Source organism: Alosa sapidissima, chromosome 1 (genome assembly GCF_018492685.1).
Source record: "Alosa sapidissima isolate fAloSap1 chromosome 1, fAloSap1.pri, whole genome shotgun sequence".
NCBI classification, from domain to species: Eukaryota; Metazoa; Chordata; class Actinopteri; order Clupeiformes; family Clupeidae; genus Alosa; species Alosa sapidissima.
In genome coordinates this window covers 23,023,253-23,040,662 of record NC_055957.1, presented here as the reverse complement: position 1 = coordinate 23,040,662, position 17,410 = coordinate 23,023,253, and the positions used below count along the sequence as shown (strand labels likewise).

The 17,410-nt window shown below is 39.8% G+C and overlaps 1 protein-coding gene across 3 annotated transcripts; it reads right to left on the bottom strand.

Annotated features, from left to right (window-relative positions):
• Positions 1–1,064: 1,064 nt before the first annotated feature.
• Positions 1,065–9,662, bottom strand: LOC121722303 (SLAM family member 7-like). 3 transcript variants are annotated; one of them, XM_042108616.1, is made up of 6 exons: positions 9,406–9,662; positions 8,145–8,224; positions 6,217–6,525; positions 5,436–5,687; positions 1,750–1,880; positions 1,065–1,425 (listed from the first exon to the last, which is right to left on the bottom strand). In XM_042108616.1, the coding sequence occupies exons 2-5, from the start codon at positions 8,191–8,193 to the stop codon at positions 1,774–1,776; spliced, it is 717 nt and encodes a 238-aa protein (XP_041964550.1). In that variant the 5' UTR covers positions 8,194–8,224; positions 9,406–9,662; the 3' UTR covers positions 1,065–1,425; positions 1,750–1,773. The 3 variants fall into 3 exon arrangements, with proteins under 3 accessions (XP_041964550.1, XP_041964549.1, XP_041964551.1); XM_042108615.1 differs by having other exon boundaries at positions 1,065–1,422; XM_042108617.1 differs by having other exon boundaries at positions 1,065–1,422; positions 8,145–8,225; positions 9,553–9,662.
• Between the last annotated feature and the right edge of the window lie 7,748 nt (positions 9,663–17,410).

Below are 17,410 nucleotides of genomic sequence, written 5' to 3'. Positions count from 1 at the left end.
AACATATTAATAAAATTTTGTGTACTATTTTATTGCCATTGCTTGTATGTGATGCCAATGAAACACTATCGGACACGGAATGAATAGTTTTTTGCCTGTTAAGTATAAGTATATAAGTATATATACTCTTTTGAGTAGTGAGGGAAATTTGGTCTCTGCATTTATCCCAATCCGTGAATTAGTGAAACACACACTAATCCCGGCACAGTGAGCTGCCTGCATCAACAGCGGCATTCGGGAAGCAGTGAGGGGTTAGGTGCCTTGCTCAATGGCACTTCAGCCGTGCCTACTGGTCGGGGTTCGAACCGGCAACCCTCCGGTTACAGGTCCGAAGTGCTAACCAGTAGGCCATGGCTGCCCCCTAAGGTTACCAGTTACCAGTTACCAGTAAACGGAAAGTAAATGGGAACGGGTAGTTATGTTCGCTAGCTAGGTAGCAGCTAAGGACTTTGGTTGAACTTGTATATTGTTGCAAACTAACCTGAAATAACACACGTTCAGCAACTTTTTTGGTAGTCTATTAGTCTTAGCAAAACTATGTTAGGTTAGTCTGTCAACTGTCTCTGGGTCTAGAAACTAGAGATCAAGTGAAACGGTGACAGATCACGACCAAAGTTATTTTTCTATTTATTTATTTAGTTGGAAAATACAATTTCAATGTCGGATTGTTAGGAAGACATATGACAGTAGAAAATGGGCTCGTAACTTACATTGCTGAATACAGGGAAATTCTACAGATGAATCCAAGCTAATGTTTTTTCTATGCTTGCAGACGGCAAAGACTGAGCTGTATTTCACATATGTCCCTTGCTGGCCACTGTTATTTTAAAATGGTGCACGTACACGGCGAGTCGACACTGCATTATGTAAATGTAAATGAGCCAAGCTTCGATTTGGTGGTGGTGGTAATTAAACATGAATGGGGCCACATTTATGAATGGGAAATGTTGATTTTGTTAACAAACAACTGAAACCATTACACAGGGGACCTTTAACATGATATGGGGACATTTGGTTTTACTATAGACTTATTTTAATACTTGTTAAATAAATCTGAGTTGTAGGCAAGGCAAGGCATGTTTATTGATATAGGACATTTCACACACAGGGGCAATTCAATGTGCTCTACATAAATGAAGGCAAAGTACAGAAAATAATAGTAAATGGAAGCATAATTGTTCATTAGCTTAAAAATGAAGGAAGTGCTGAGCTTTTGGCAGAAAGCATCTAACAGTTTGGTCTTGTCTTGATTTGAAACTGGGAACAGTTGGGGCATTTTGATGTCATTTTGGAAGTTGGAAGACAGTTCTTGTGGTCAGTTCTATTAGTTTCTGTTAGAACCACTCTGCATTTTATATCACATGCAGATGTTTGATGGCGTTTTTTAGGAAGGCTGTGAAAGGCCCACGGCAGCAATCAACCCTGCTGGAGATAAATACTTGAATGAGTTTATTTAAATCATGTTTGGACATCAGACCTCTAAGTTCAGCAAAGTTATTAAGGTGATTTAGTTATTGTTTCTATCATTGTCAATTAAGAAGACCAACATTTTACAATATGGTTAGATAGATAAACGAACACTGAAGGAAATATGAATAGAGTTTACATATTTCATGTTAAAATAATTTCTTTTTTTTATTTCATGTACTGAGTGAAAACATAATGTATTTGTCTGAAGAGCATGCATGTAAGTTGGGTACTTTGTAAGTAACATAAATGAAAAAAGAGTGAAAGAAGGCATCATCTTACCTGTTTTCATCGGTTTTCTTTTCATTATACATTTACCAACAGCATAACAGACACCACCGGGACATAGACGGATAGGCATACAGATATGCTCAAGTGCAAAGCTCCATTTTGTTGTGAGGGAGATTTCTTGTCTGTGAAAAAATGTAGACATTTACTGTAATTTGTGTTAAAAACAAGGAGCTGATACAAATGTAATTTTTTTATCAGTTTTCATTCTCTCCACCCCATTGGCATTCAATGAGAACAGAGATAGTAATGAGGCAGAGGCTTCTGATAGCCACAATGATTTGCAAGGCGTGCTGCTAGTGTGTTACACTGCGGGTGACCCTCTGGTGCTCTTCAGTTTAGGGATGCAAAAAGTTGAAAAATGTTTTAAAGGAAATCTGAGGCCCTCACAAGGGTTATCTATTTTAAAATTCTCAAATGGCTAAAGCATGTCTATGTAACAGAGGTCATAATTCGTCCGCCGCTCACGTCCCTCGAACCCGCCACCTCGACACACACCTGCATGGGAGTCAAACGCTCTAACCACTGAGCTAAAAGCCCAGGCTTCCAACTCAGCGGTTAGAAGCGTTCTTAAGGTTAGGGGTCATGCTCGCTCAGTTCGCCTCCGTTACACTCACCTCCCTAAATCCTCACTCCCATGATCCGGGTCTACGGCACCACTGTAACAGAGGTCGTAATTCGTCCGCCGCTCACGGCCCTCGAACCCGCCACCTCGACACACACCGGCATGGGAGTCGAACACTCTAACCACTGAGCTAACAGCCCAGGCTTTTAGATCAGCGGTTAGAAGCGTTCTTAACGTTAGGGGTGTGAGGATTTACACGGGCAACTAGCATGATAGCTCAGTTCGCCTCTGTTACATCTACACATTTCGCCATCACAGCCTGCATCAGAGCATGACAAACTGGTTGCCTTTGGGCTGTAACTTCTAAGATTTAAAAGAATAGACTTTTGATAGTCTTTGACTTTCTGCATACGGGTCATTCCACGTCAATTCAACCAGGGCCCAAAAAATTCTGAAAAAAATACCAGATGTACCTATGTTACCCAGGAGACACACTGTAAAATTACTATTATGTAAGATCAATACTTTCCAAGATACAGCCAATTTTACAGGGGGAGGGGCGTGTCCATTTGCTCGGCCTCTTTTTTTGTCAAAGTTCACAAGCCCATAACTAAACCATGTAGGAGGCTCAAATTTTGCATGCTGGTACATAAATAGGAATAGTATGTAGCAAAATAATCACGTTTGGTCTGGATGATCCTGCATGGTCATAGCTGTCCCTCAAAGTTGATCAAAATTGTATTGGAGTTTTTGGCTGGGCTCTGTTTAGGCCTTCAGAAGACATATTTGTAGCCTACTCAACATAGGCCCTTGATTTATTTTCCTTATTGAGATAAGTAGAAACACTCTCACAAAAACCAATGAACAGAAAATAGGTAGAGGAATCGCAAGGTTGCAGGTTCGAGCCCAGCTCCTCCTGACAAATCACTTTACCCCAAAAGTGGTCCCGATGTGCCAGTTGGCGCCCTCTGTGGCAGTCTATGCCATTAGTGTGTGTGTGATTGAAATAAGGAATAGGAGAGAACCACCCCTTTTTTTCTAGGAAACCGTAAACAACAATATGTGGAAAGGTGGAAAGGTACAGCACATGGCAAATGTGGTAAAAAATATGTGTGTAAAAATATGATTTGTTACTCTCAAAGTGGATTCCATTCATGTCCAGAGTTAGGGTGATTTAGAGAAAACGTGAATAGAACAACATTCAGATGTATTACACCTCAATTGGTGCCCTTTTAAGCTATGATGTGAGGGCTAAACATACCGTAATCATGAATTTTACCTTAGCTTGTTGTGAGAAACATTTTTTTTTTTTCAAAATGGTGGTTGTGGGGTAAGATGAGTCACCAGGCCTGGGGTAAGTTGAGCCAGCTAACTACAGTCGTACTTGTATTGCATCTGTAAAAATGTTAAGTTTGCCTTGATTTTGTGACCTCATTCTATATGGTTCCTTAGTGTTATAATAACTTCAGAGACTAGGCAGCAAATTAATCAGACTTATTTAAGTGAATTCAAAGGTAAACAGGTGAGAAAAGAGTCTTGGCAAATTTTCAGTTGAATCTATTTGGCAAATTTTCAGTTAAATGTTGGTGTTTGTTACTGTTTGTAGAAATTAAATTAAATTTGTTTGAAGAAAATAAAAATGTTTTCTGAAATCTTTGTGTTGGCTCAACTTACCCCACACCTAGGCTCATCTTACCCCACATAGGGGAAGTTGTGCCACGAGACCAACTTTTTTACAGAGAGCATCTCTTTACCCTTATAAGTTATCAAAGAGTTGTTGGTTACAGAAGTTGTAGAACACTTTGAATTTTTGTTTGGTGTGAAAATTACAAAACAAAACCTCTTTGACACATTAGAATGATGAAGAATGTAAAACAAATGGCTCATCTTACCCTATGGCTCCTCTTACCTTCTCCCCTATAAATGCAGTTTATTAGTGAACAGTACACCTATAAGTTCACTTGTACTGCACCCTAAAGGTTTACTACTTTTACACCTTGTATATATTTAACATATACTACAATAAACTAAAAGAGGTGCTAGAAGTAACTAGTATAGTTTACTTACAGTATAGTTCTCAGTATACAAGTTTACTATTATGAACTGAAAATGGGCCAATTTAGTCAAACAAAGTAGAAGTACATGTACAAGTGTACCACAAGTACATTTATACTAGTAAACTTGGGCATAAAGTAATTAGCATAAATAATTAGCATAAAGTAAACTCAGTAGCCAGAAAAGTACTAAAAGTATCTCTAAGCCATGTTACGTCATTAAAACTCTAAGTCATGTTACGCGGTTTCTAAGCTAAAACATTTTTTGTCACATACAACAAACATCTCCTCACAATCAGCTAGCCTTAATACACTGTACAAAAAAACGCTGTCTCTGTGGACAACCCAGGCTCCAAAAACTTCTACAAAAACAGACTGGTTCAGCCTGGACCATGAAACATAACAAACTGTTCCAGACAATCACTGACAAGATGCACGTTCATGTCAGTTTCAATTGTACAGGAGGGAGGGAGGGGCGAGCTAGCTAGCCGTCTGTTTTGTTTGAAACGTCAACAGAAGTGACGTTGCCAACCATGCTTAGAGAACCTTTAACCCAAAGTGCTCTGGGGTGACTGGCCCTTTTCAACATACTTTTGAAGTATCCTGTGTTTGGTATGCTGTAATAACGTATCACAAGATACATGTATTAAGTGTTGTGCTTGGATTATCAGTAGACATGACTACACTGGAGATTTACCAACTGGCAGATTAAGGGAGAGAGCAGACGGAACCATAAACCGTAATGTTCCCACCTAAACATCTTGAATTTGCTTCATACTTTATGTGAATTATGGCATTGAACCCAACAATGATGAAAGTATGAAACAAATCTAAGATGGCAGGAGGCATCTGTTGATCCAGATAGTACAGACAGCAGTAGCGGTGCAAAATTGGTCAAATCTTTTCAAACTCATCACTTTAAACATGGCAAGGCTAGTGGGAAAAATAAAACAATTGATTACAATAATTGATTGAATAATTGATTAAATATTACAGGTAAGATGGCCCTCATTTAAAAGTTGAGGACAGAATAACTGTGAAACTGTTCATGTCTTTTTTACCTGGACACTGTGTGAACTCCATTTTAGCAGTTTTAGAGCTAACAGGGTTCCTATGATTGCAGGTGATGCTATTATCTTTAAAAGAGAGGGTGAGGTTGGAGTCAGTGGAGGTTTCTCGCTCTGGAGTGCAGTTGATGTTGTTACAGGTGGAGGTCAGAGAGAGGTCATGACCTCTACAAGTCACTGTCACATTAAAGAAATCACCACAAGATTGGTTATAGACAACAGACAGGACAGGTGCCTCCACTGGATCTGAAACACACACACACACACACAAACACACAAACAAACATAACTTTCATATTTTGGGAAAGGAAGTCCATCTGCGTTTCTCCTACTGATGTTACTAAAGGTATGTGTGTAAGCATGTGTGCTGGTGTGTGTGTGTGCTTGATAGATAAATGTGAATGGCTATCCCAAAGTAAAATTTCACTTTAATCTGATATATTAAAACATTTTCAGAGAATGTTGTATGTAGTGCTACAAGAATCTCCTCTCATAGCACTACTTACAACTAGCCTTCTAATTCTAGCACTTATCACCTGACTAGAACTGACACTAAACTATATTAAAACAGCACTCACTGATGCACTTTTCCCATTGTAGGCTACTCTACATTTTCAATTGTTTTAAATTGCTCTAGAATTGTTGGGAGAATTGTTTAAAAAGCTTTAAACTGTTTATCTAGTTGTAAGTCGTTTTGGCTAAAAAGCATCAGTCAAATGTGATGTAATGTAATGTAATAACCAGTATTATTCATTTGATCATCCATAATGCTCACCCAGAACTGAGAGTTCATGCTCAACCTTAATGTCTGTCTCTCCAGCACTGAGCTCTCCACTGTAGAGTCCACTGTCATTCTTCTGCAGGTTCTTCAGTTCCAGAGAGAAGGTCTCATTATTAAACTCCACTCGATGACGATAACCACCTTTATAGGCGACTATAACAGTGTCTTTGCGAGGTACATATTTCATTATATTATTTTGGCCAAAGTGCCACCTTATGAAATCTACCCCCATCTTCAGGGGCTGGTGCTGCTGGAACTCCAGAGTAACAGATCCTCCAGTTGGTTTGTACACAGGGGATCCAGCTGTGAGAGAACAAACGCGTTTGTTTATGTACTTTGTCAAGAGTGTTATTTCAGTGCAATGTGTAGGCCTACAATGTGTAGAAATAACTCCATATACAAGTGTAAATTTAAGCAATAAGCCCCGAGAGGCTGTGTGGTACACTGATTGTAGAACAGCTGAGGGGCATTATTAGGCATGACGCACAACCCTGCCCTTAGTTGTTCTAAAATCAGTGTAACCTACGGACTTGAGTGGCTTATTGCTTTTCTAAAACAGTTACTACATATAAATGGCAAGATTTTGTGAAATAAAGGCACAGCAACGAGAAATGTATTATGTAACAATTTATAGATAATAATCCTTCTGCCAAGAAATATATTTCCTCTACCAGAAGGATTGCCAAGCACTTCGAGACGCAGCTACTCTAACATTTGAATCGAGTTGTGCAGTAATATAGAACGAAATGCCGTCAGGTGTATGTTTGTGCTGGATTTTACGACATCGAACACGTTTCAGCCAAACATAATCAGGGACCGAAACTATCTGTTTTAGAAAAGACATTCTATTGCACCTCATCTTTAAATAAAAAAGAGGTTACTATTCAGCTAAGTTGTTTGCATGTGTGTGTGTGTGTGTCTGGTGACTCCCTGCAATACAGATGCAATATAGATACAGTGTGTCTCTTAAAGTGTTGGGAACCTGCTGCTTTTAGCCTATAGTATAAGTATATATACTCTTTTGATCCTGTGAGGGAAATTTGGTCTCTGCATTTATCCCAATCTGTGAATAAGTGAAACACACTCAGCACACAGTGAGGTGAAGCACACACTAATCCCAGCGCAGTGAGCTGCCTGCAGTGAGGGGTTAGGTGCCTTGTCTACTGGTCGGGGTTCGAACCTGCAACCCTCCGGTCACAAGTCCAAAGCGCTAACCAGTAGGCCACGGCTGGCCCAAATATAGGGATGCAAATGTACTAGCAAAGAAGCTAAAACTCATGGTGCCAGCTTCTACAACTCACAAACGATATGTCTAATGATATCACAAAACTAGAAGATAGAAAATAGTTCTAAGTTCTGAGATATGTGCAAAAGTTGTAACTTTTTCACAAGATTTTGATTACACTATTAATGAGAGTTGAGATACATTAGCAACATGACATTGCAAACATAGATATCATATTATGTTAAGGAAAATGAACGCCTATTTTTTTCAGATAAAAGGTAAATGGACTGCACATAACCCTTTGCCCCTCCTCCTTTAGTGTTAGTACAATCCTTATACTACATAATTAGTATGCATTGCTCAAAAGGCTCAGAAATAGTCCCACATATCACAAAATAAAATGTCTTGGAAAAAGCATTTCTAGAAGTGAGGCAGACAAATCTAAAATATACAAAAAATATTGCATGGTTGCTATGTGTATGCAGTTATCGATTCTAAGGGAACCCCAGTACCAAGTAACAGACACTGTGGTAAGTGACAGAAGCCCTGTCAGGAACCTTTTATGGGCATGTGGTCAGCTCAAGAGAAAAGATAAAGAAATAAAAAGACCATCTGAAAGAAAGAGGGGAAACAGCGGACTACAGATATACATACATGTAGCAGCCAATAACAAATACTGTAAGATAGTGAAGGTAACCTGTTTGAAGGGTGTAGACCAGAAAAAGCAGCACAACAGTGACACTCATCTTCTTCTCACTGAGGCACAAGTTCAATCAACTGAAATGAAACAAATTGTCATTCAGCCGTTCTGAAATAGCAACTGAAACTAAAACTGTCAACCATCTGTAGTCAGGAAGCCATGCTTCGCCAACATGAAAATCTAGTTCCTGCTAACAGGTATGTGTTTGACATGCCATGCTGATGATGATGATTATGATGACTTAATTATGATAACAAATAGTACAACTTAAGTTTTCTAAATTAATGATTTGCAAACCCGGACAGCAAAAGAGTGCCCAATCAACATTAATTGTTGGTCAGATTGATCAGTTTCCGTCAGACGCCCAAAATTAAGCATCGATGGCACGAGTGGTGGTTGGTCTCTCAAAGTAGTGTTGAAAGGGTTACGGAAATGTAGGCTACAAAAACGTCAAGTCATATTCATGCACAAGCCAACTAAGCTAGGCCTAACCTATACTATAAGCTACTGGAAGACATTCAAGGGAATAAGTTCATGTAGCTGTACTGTTCTAAAGTGTACCAACAATGTAGGTAGGTAGTATAGCGTACCTTTATTTCCAGTAACAGGCAATAAAGTTGCCTTGTTTATTTTGTGTGGTTTCAGTTGTCATACAACTGGTATAAATTACAATAAGGTCTACCACAATCTAGATAATTTAGCTCTTTACACATAGGCTTTAGTATTTTTTTGGTGCTGCTATCAATTGAGCATTGTATAGTTTAAATGTAGCTGAGTAATTTTAAATTATACTTTGAGTTCAAGCAGAAACTCTTTTTTCATAATTACTTGTATAGCCTACTAAGAATATGGAGATCATGTGCTCCATGGCTACCTCTGATCAATTAGAGTGATAGCCAATGTCCACTTTCAGTGCTCCACAACACTTAGTTGAAAATATATGCATATTTAAGGGTAATGCAAGGATTTTGTATTTAATTAGGTAGTCTGAGTCCAACCGATTTGAGGGCCGCTGATTTTGTGTCCCAGTCCGTCCCTGAGCCCTGTAGTAGCCATATCTATGTGTGGTGCTACCAACTGCATGACACTAGGCCTAGATATTTTTTAAGGTTTCAACTAATGAAAAAAAAAACATCCCAATCTTGTGTTGTATGCATTAGTTTAATTAACTTATTGTATCCCCATGTTTAGAGGTCATCTTAATTAAAAAGCTGTACAACTTAGCCCATCCTCCCCTAAGTAATCATAGAGTTTTTACCTGTGTGTAGGAATACAAGAAGACGTCCCCTCTTTTCCAGAATTGTAGATTTAAGAACAGCAACACTTTTGTACCCACATAATACTTACATCATCTATTATATTTCTAGCTATTAAAGACATACCGACAACATTTCCCTTTTTTCACATGCCCATTATGCACACGATACAAAACGAGCTACTGTAGTCTCTTCCTGTCTGAATGCAGCTTAAAACCAAAACCAAAAAAAGAGTGGTGGTGTGAAGCTGTAAGAACTGTGTGTCGGATGTGAACGTTTTCACAGAGAGGAGAGGGCTAATCTAATGTTTTCATTTTGTCAAAGGGGGACAAATTACATTAACTTTTACATGAACATATACTGGTTTGAAATTCATATCACTATAAAATGCAGTTGGGTGTGAATAAAAAATAATGTTTTGCATGTTTATTTTTTAAACAATGTGCCCAGGGGTGTGGCAATTAACAACTTAGGGAGTGGCTTAGCGCATTGTCTAAAAAGCACTATTGTATACCAGGGGCCTTTTGCACAAAAGCAGAATTAAGACATCCGGGATAAGTTACTGAGCTGCGCTCAATCAATCCAAAACAAGAGCATACAGGCTTAATTGGTTGCACAACGAGCACGCCAGGATGAGCAGACACGGATTCATCAAGCCAGGTGAAACCTATCCTGGATAAGTGCGCGCTCACGGCACCCTCTAATACAGTGTTTCTCAAAGTGTGGTCCGCAAGCTAACCCAAGTGGTCCGCGAGCAGACGTGGTAAAATATAATATAAATGAGTTGTTTGCAATATTGAACCAACTTGTATGTAAATACAAACAGGTCTGTAACAATGCTTATGTAAGCTACGCCAGTTTAAATGAATTTTCTCACACAATATAAGCAAGGTGCAAATACAATAAGCAAGGTGGTTCAGTGAGTAGGCCTACTGTGTAATATACTGTTAAAGTAGGACTACTGTTTTTTTAGCTAGGTGGTCCGTGAGGTTGTTTTTATTGGTTAAGTGGTCCTTTGTCTGAAAAAGTTTGAGAAACACTGCTCTAATAGACCCCGCCACCGATCACAGATTCACTGATGGAGTGAAGAGTGGCGGACTGAGGTGCGTTCTGGGTTGATGCGCCGACTTACGGCAATGGGAGGAAGTGACGTAGCAGAAACGAGTGAGAGTGAGATGGAGAATGAGGAAGCGGGAGAAACAAACCGTGGATGGGAGAAAGTTATCTCTAGGAATGGAAAAAAAGAGAAGCAGAACTAATAGTGGTAGTAGTTTAAGTGCTAAATCTCTGAAGTTGGGTGAGGAAGATACTAGAGTAAACGTAAGACAAATGGAAGAGATCAAGGTAAAACTTCAGTTTGATTCGCAATGTTCTTTGAACCCATTGAGGCTATCAAAAGCGTTATATGACGCTGTAGGAACTGTGTCAGTTAAGCCATTGACAGATGGAAGTTTAATCATTACATGTGTTGATAATAGACAAAGAGACATTTTGATTAAAATGACCATCTTGGAGGGGAAGAATGTCAAGTGTGGTGTATGGGAGAAGAAAAGAATAGTGCAAGGAGTGATCACAGGGGTCCCAACGGAGTTGGCTGATGATGAGATTGAGAAATGTGACGGGAGCTAAGGTAGAAAGAGTGAAGAGGTTGACGTATAACAAAAACGGGATTAAAAAGGAGAGTTTGTCTATACTGTTGTCTATGAGAGAGGAAACATTACCAACAAGAGTAAGGGTAGGTTACATGAGCTACCAAGTACGTGAGTACATCCCCCCACCACTCAGGTGCTTTAAATGTCAAAAGTATGGGCACATAGCAGCAGTATGTAGAGGGAGAGAGCAAGTTGTGGCAAGTGTGGAGGGGAGGATCATGAGTATGAATACAACAGGAAAGCCCTGCAGCGCATAGTGAACACAGCTGGAAGGATCATTGGTGCTTCACTCCCCTCCCTGAAGGACATTTACACCACCCACCTCACCCGCAAGGCGACCAAAATTGTGAGTGATGCAAGTCACCCCGCTCACAATCTGTTTGATCTACTGCCCTCTGGGAAGAGGTACAGAAGCCTGCGCTCCCGCACTACCAGACTCACCAACAGCTTCATACACCAAGCTGTAAGGATGCTGAACTCTCTCCCTCCTCTCCCCCCTCCACCCTCAGCTACATAACATCCTGGACATTGGACCCACAATGGCCGCCTGCACTACTCCACTTGCACACTTGCACACTTGCACACTTGTACACTTTACAACTTGGTGTTGTTGTCCTGAAAACACAACACTTCTGCTGCTCTTACATAACTTGCACCACTATGCCACTTTCTTTATTACTTAGGTCAAACAGAACTACCCAAGCCTTTTATTGGCCTGACTTTGCACTAGTATTTTATTGACTGTCTATGCACAATTTCAACCAAATTTTGCTGCTCTTATTTTTTCATTATTATATGTGCCCTCTTATTTACTTATTTACTTATTTTTTTGTTTACTTGAATGTTATGTTTGTCTGTGGACTTAAATTGGAAAAATATGTCTTGTCTTCACCGTGGGATAGTGAGAAACGTAATTTCGATCTCTTTGTATGTCTGGAACATGTGAAGAAATTGACAATAAAGCTGACTTTGACTTTGACTTGACTTTGACTTTGTATGGTAAATGTAAGCAAGGTGTTCAGGCTAAATGCTGTAATTGTGGAGGAGAACACAGTGCTGCGTATAAAGGTTGTGAGGCGCATAAACGCGCAGCAGAGGTACAGAGAGTTAAAGTAGAGGAAAAGGTGACATATGCTGAAGCAATTAAACAAGTTAAAGGGAAAAAGGAAGCAGTGTTAACAGCAGGAGCTGGTCCAGAAATACCTGGACGAAGTCAGCACTGGCACTCTCAGGAAATAAGACAGATTGGGAAAGAGGTAAAGTCAAAATATATCGCAGTGGACAATGTAAAGTTTATAGCCTTCATAGCAGAAGTTATCAATTGCTCTGCTCAAACAGCGAGCAAGACTGAGAGGATCAAAATCATTATAAAAGCAGCACAGAAGTACATTGGTGTGGGGGAGCTAACTATAGACAGCATCAATGATTTACTACTAGCAGGGGTTGGACAAGAGGAATCACAAGCAGCATGACTCTGTAGCCTGGGTGTTCCCATGCTGCCTTGCGCGCGATTTGATTCACGCTGCTAAGGCAGCCTGGAGACCATGGAGCAAATTTTCGCCTGAGATAGGGGACCAATCACAGAACAAGGGGGAAAGCAAGACGATGATGAGCTATGCACAGATGCATTTGATAGACATCCGTGGCACCCAATAAACGGATCTGGGCATTTTTTTCAAATACGAGAAAATTAACGTTTGGTTCCCAGACCACGTCTCATTGAGAAGTGGTGGCGCTAGCCAGGCTAATGACTCTGTCTATTCTTCAGTGGAATGCTAGAAGCTTAATAGCTAATGGTCAGGAACTAAAGCATTTTATTGAGGAATTAGAAGACAAACCCAATATTATCTGCATACAAGAGACATGGTTAAAACCAACACTGGATTTCATTATATATGGATATACAGCAGTGCGCAAAGACAGGAACACTACAGGAGGTGGAGTGGCTACATTTATACAACAGGGGATACATTATAGAAGTGTAAACTTGAATGTGCTGATAGATGTAGAGGTAGTCCTGGTTGATATATGGATAGGTAAAAATAAGATTAAAATCATTAACTTTTATAATCCTTGTAAAATAATATTGAGAGAGATGCTAGATAGGATGTATGAGGACGAAAATGGAAAGGTAATATTATGTGGAGATTTTAATGCTCATAACACTCTGTGGGGAGGGACAAAAGTGGATGAAAATGGGAGTACTATTGAGGAGTTTATGGATGATAATAAATTAATATGTTTAAATGATGGAAGATGCACTAGATTTGATGCATATCATGGAACAGAATCTGTGTTAGATCTTACGATAGTATCTGATCAGATAGCAGGGGTTAGTCAGTGGGAGGTAAAGGGAAGTTTTCTTGGCAGCGATCATTATGTTATCTGGTTAAGTGTTGGGAATCAAAATATGTGTTTAGAAGATAACTGGTTTCCAAGATGGAAAATGAGAGAGGCAAACTGGGGGCTGTATAGTTATAAAGTGAGTGGTAAGCTGATGAAGATGATATCAGATATAGTTGTGACATTGATGAATTAAACTCAAAAATAACAAATATACTATGTGAGGCAGCGGAGGAGGTTATTGGTAAATCTTTTGGCATGAGGAAAAGGAAAATGGTACCTTGGTGGTCAGATGACTGCAAGGAAGCAGTTAAATCAAGAAATAAAGCCTTCAGAAGAGTTAAATCAAACCATTCATATACCAATTTAATAGAATTTAAAAAAGCACAGGCAAAGGTTAAACAAGTTGTAAGAGAGGCTTAAAGGAAATATTGGCGTGAATTTTGTGGTAAGATAGGGGCAGAAGTTAAAGTGGGTGATGTTTGGAGCATGATTAAAAAGATGGGAGGAATTAGAAGGGAATTCTCTATACCTGTGCTTAAAAATAAGGAGGTAGAGGCAGTGACTAATCAGGAGAAAGCTGAGATGCTTGCAAAAGGGTTTACCAAGGTTCATAGCTCAAAAAACTTAACAGACGGAGAAGTATCTTGGAGAGTTAATTTGAAGGCAAATCATATCAGTTGGAGTCATCGGGTGGCAATGTGAGTATTTTAACAGTCTTTCTCACTATTCTTCTTTATTAGAAACTTTTGGGAAATATTTAGCCAAGCCCAGTTATACATGAGAAACTGGTCAAATGTTGTATTACTGTATACTATCACACCTTACTCAATAACTTGTTTCACATGTGAGATACCTCAGGTGGAGTCAACCCAGGAACAGACTGACACCCAGATTGTTCTGCACCTGCTGTATGCCGCTCAACTGGGGCACAAGGTGGCTGTGGTGAGGACTCCAGACACAGACATTTTCTTCATCCTCCTACACCACGCCTAATCCGTCCCGCTGACCATCTACGTCGACATTGGGACCAGAAAGCACAGGCGGATCCTAAATGTCAGCGAACTGGCAGAATGTTAGGGGGCAGACTACTGCACAACAATACTCGGCCTGTACGTCTTCACAGGGGAAGACGTTACAAGTGCCTTTAGAGGCAAAGGGAACGTTGGACCTCTGAAAAAGCTACAGAGTAATCCAAAGTACCCTGCAGCCTTAAATTAAATAGTTTTAGTCAGATATTCTGTAGCATGTAATGGCAATTAATGCTGAACATAGATATTGATACATTGTGACTTTGTAATACTATAATTATTTATGTCCTCAGAAAACTTGGTGATCAGTGGTCTGTGGAGCCAGATGTGGTGGAGGACATCGAGGCATTTAGATTGTGTAATGTATGGCCAGGCCCGTGAAAAATCTGTGAACAACATGCGCAGCATCATAGTGAAAAAAAATTATTGGAGAGGATGAGATGCTTAACACCAGATCCAAGGTGGATCTGTCCCAGCTCCTGCACTGCAGAGACAACCTGGTCCCACAGATCAACCGTGTCAACCACCGTCTGGACATCTACAAGAGAGCAGCCACACCGATATTCTGGTGTCCCAAGCCCCATGATCCTGGTCAAGGCTGGGAAAAGACTGAAGAGGGTACCCTGGAACCAGTGTGGTCTTGTGGACCTATCCTCCCCACTTCACTCACTGACATTCTGGAAGAAACAGTCGAGGAGATTGATGGAGATAGTGAAGAAGACAAGGAGCAAGAGATTGATTATGAAGACCTGTCGTATTATGTATAGACATCATTGCCCTTGACCTTTTGACCTTTGATTAGAATCACTCTTTTCTATTTCAGTTTGTTCTAATGGGGATTTGTTATACCCTAGAGATTCAGAGAGATTTATTCATCACATACATAGTTATATTAGTATATAACAAGCAGTGAAATGTAAGTCTGGTTAGCTTCATGACTGTAAAGTAGAAATAATCTAAGTAAACAGATAATATTAAAAGCAGAAGTTAATAATAAATAATTCAAAAATAGAATAATAAAGTGACATGAAATAATTAATAATAATAATGTTATTGAAATGGGATGGAGTCCATGGTGTTCATAAGAGTTGGCATGTCCATGTTGAGGAGTCTAATGGCCTGAGGGAAATAGCTTTTCCTTAGTCTCTCAGTTTTGGCCTTCAAACTGCAGAAGCGCTTGCCTGACTTCAACAAACTGAACAGACAGTTACTGGGATGGGTGGAGTCCTTTATGATTTTAGTGGCTCTGTTCTTGCAACGGCTGATGTATATATCATGCAGGGAGGGGAGAGAAGTCCTAGAGATGCGCTCGGCTGAGCGCACCACTCTCTGCAAGGTGTTGCGGTCTTTCTCAGTGCTGTTGGCATACCACACAGTGATTCACTGCGTCAGTATACTCTCTATGACCCCAGTGTAAAAAGTTGAAACTGAATTTCCAGAGTTGTCTTAGATGGTACATTCATTGTCTGGCCTTTTTAACCTGAGCTTGGATGTGAGTAGCCCAGGTCAGGTCCTCAGAGATGTGTACTCCCAGATATTTAAAACTGCTAACTCTCTCTACCTGTGTTCCATCAATCAAGAGAGGGGTGTAAGTCTGCTGCTATATTTGACTATATGAGTGGTTTTCTGTTTTGTTTCAATAAATATAATACCAATATAACGGTTTGAATTGTAACTCCTTACTATGGGAGATGTTCATTTGGACCAACATGTGACAATATTTCAAGTAGGGATCATCAACATTTGCTTATTAGACATTTTAAAGACTGTAAAAATACAAAAGTTAGAAAACATATATCAATAGGGTCCACAGAGGAGGAGTTCCAGTGATCCAATGTCACCGATTTTTTTACATTTTTTGGTGTTTATTAGAGTTTTAATACCACCATACATCATCTAATCATGACAATCCTCATATCTATCAATTCCTCATGGAAAGACAAAGAGAAATTGGGGTGGATTGTGTCTGTAGGATGTATTGTTCAGGTTCTATGTAGATTTAAAGTTTTCATTTTTTACAGCCGAAAATCAAGCACGGACACAAAAGATGATACAAAAAAACACATATGGGACAATAATTTCTGTGGGGAACATCAAAATTCCTTTTCTAAACACCTTAAGGATTACAAAAAAACTAGGTTGAAAAAAATATACCTTTCGGGTGCAGGTGAACCCCACCTTCCTACCCTACTAATAGGGTAAGTGTTGCTTTTTCCAGCGTATGTTTTCAATGGTAACCCAAAGTAACTGCATATAACTGTCTTGTCGTTGACTGACACCATGGTGAAGTTAATTTCACTTTGCCAATGAGTTCAAATAATAGACGAGTGCAAATGCGTCAAGGCCTTCAAATGCTCCGTTGATTGTCAAAATACTGATGCATTCTTTGACATCGCGCTTTGCGCCGTTAAAGGGAATGACAGATATCATTATCATTGGTTTAAATGATGTTACGCCCCAAACACACCCATGACTGATTAAGAAATCTAGGAACACCTTGTTGCGCCATGCGCTCGACATTTGATAACGAAAACCCTCCCAATGTGGACTGGACATCCTACTAAATTTGAATAAGCTTTTGACGAGTGACGATGCGCTTTAGACTGTCATGATAGGGCCCACGGTCTCGCAAGCAGCCTCCTTCAAATGCGCCGTTGAATGTCAAAATACAGATGCATTTATTTGACATCGCGCTTTGCGCCGTCAAAGGGAATGACAGATGTCATTCTCATTGGTTTAAATGATGTTACGCCCCAAACACACCCATGACTGATTTAAAAAAACCTTGGAACACCTTGTTGCGCCATGCGCTCGACGTTTGATAACGAAAACACTCGCATTGTGGACTGGACATCCTACTAAATTTGAATAAGCTTTTGACGAGTGACGATGCGCTTTAGAATGTCATGATGGGGCCCTCTAATGCTGTGGGTAGAACATCATCATGATGCACAGACATAATGCTTTACTTTGCTCGGAAA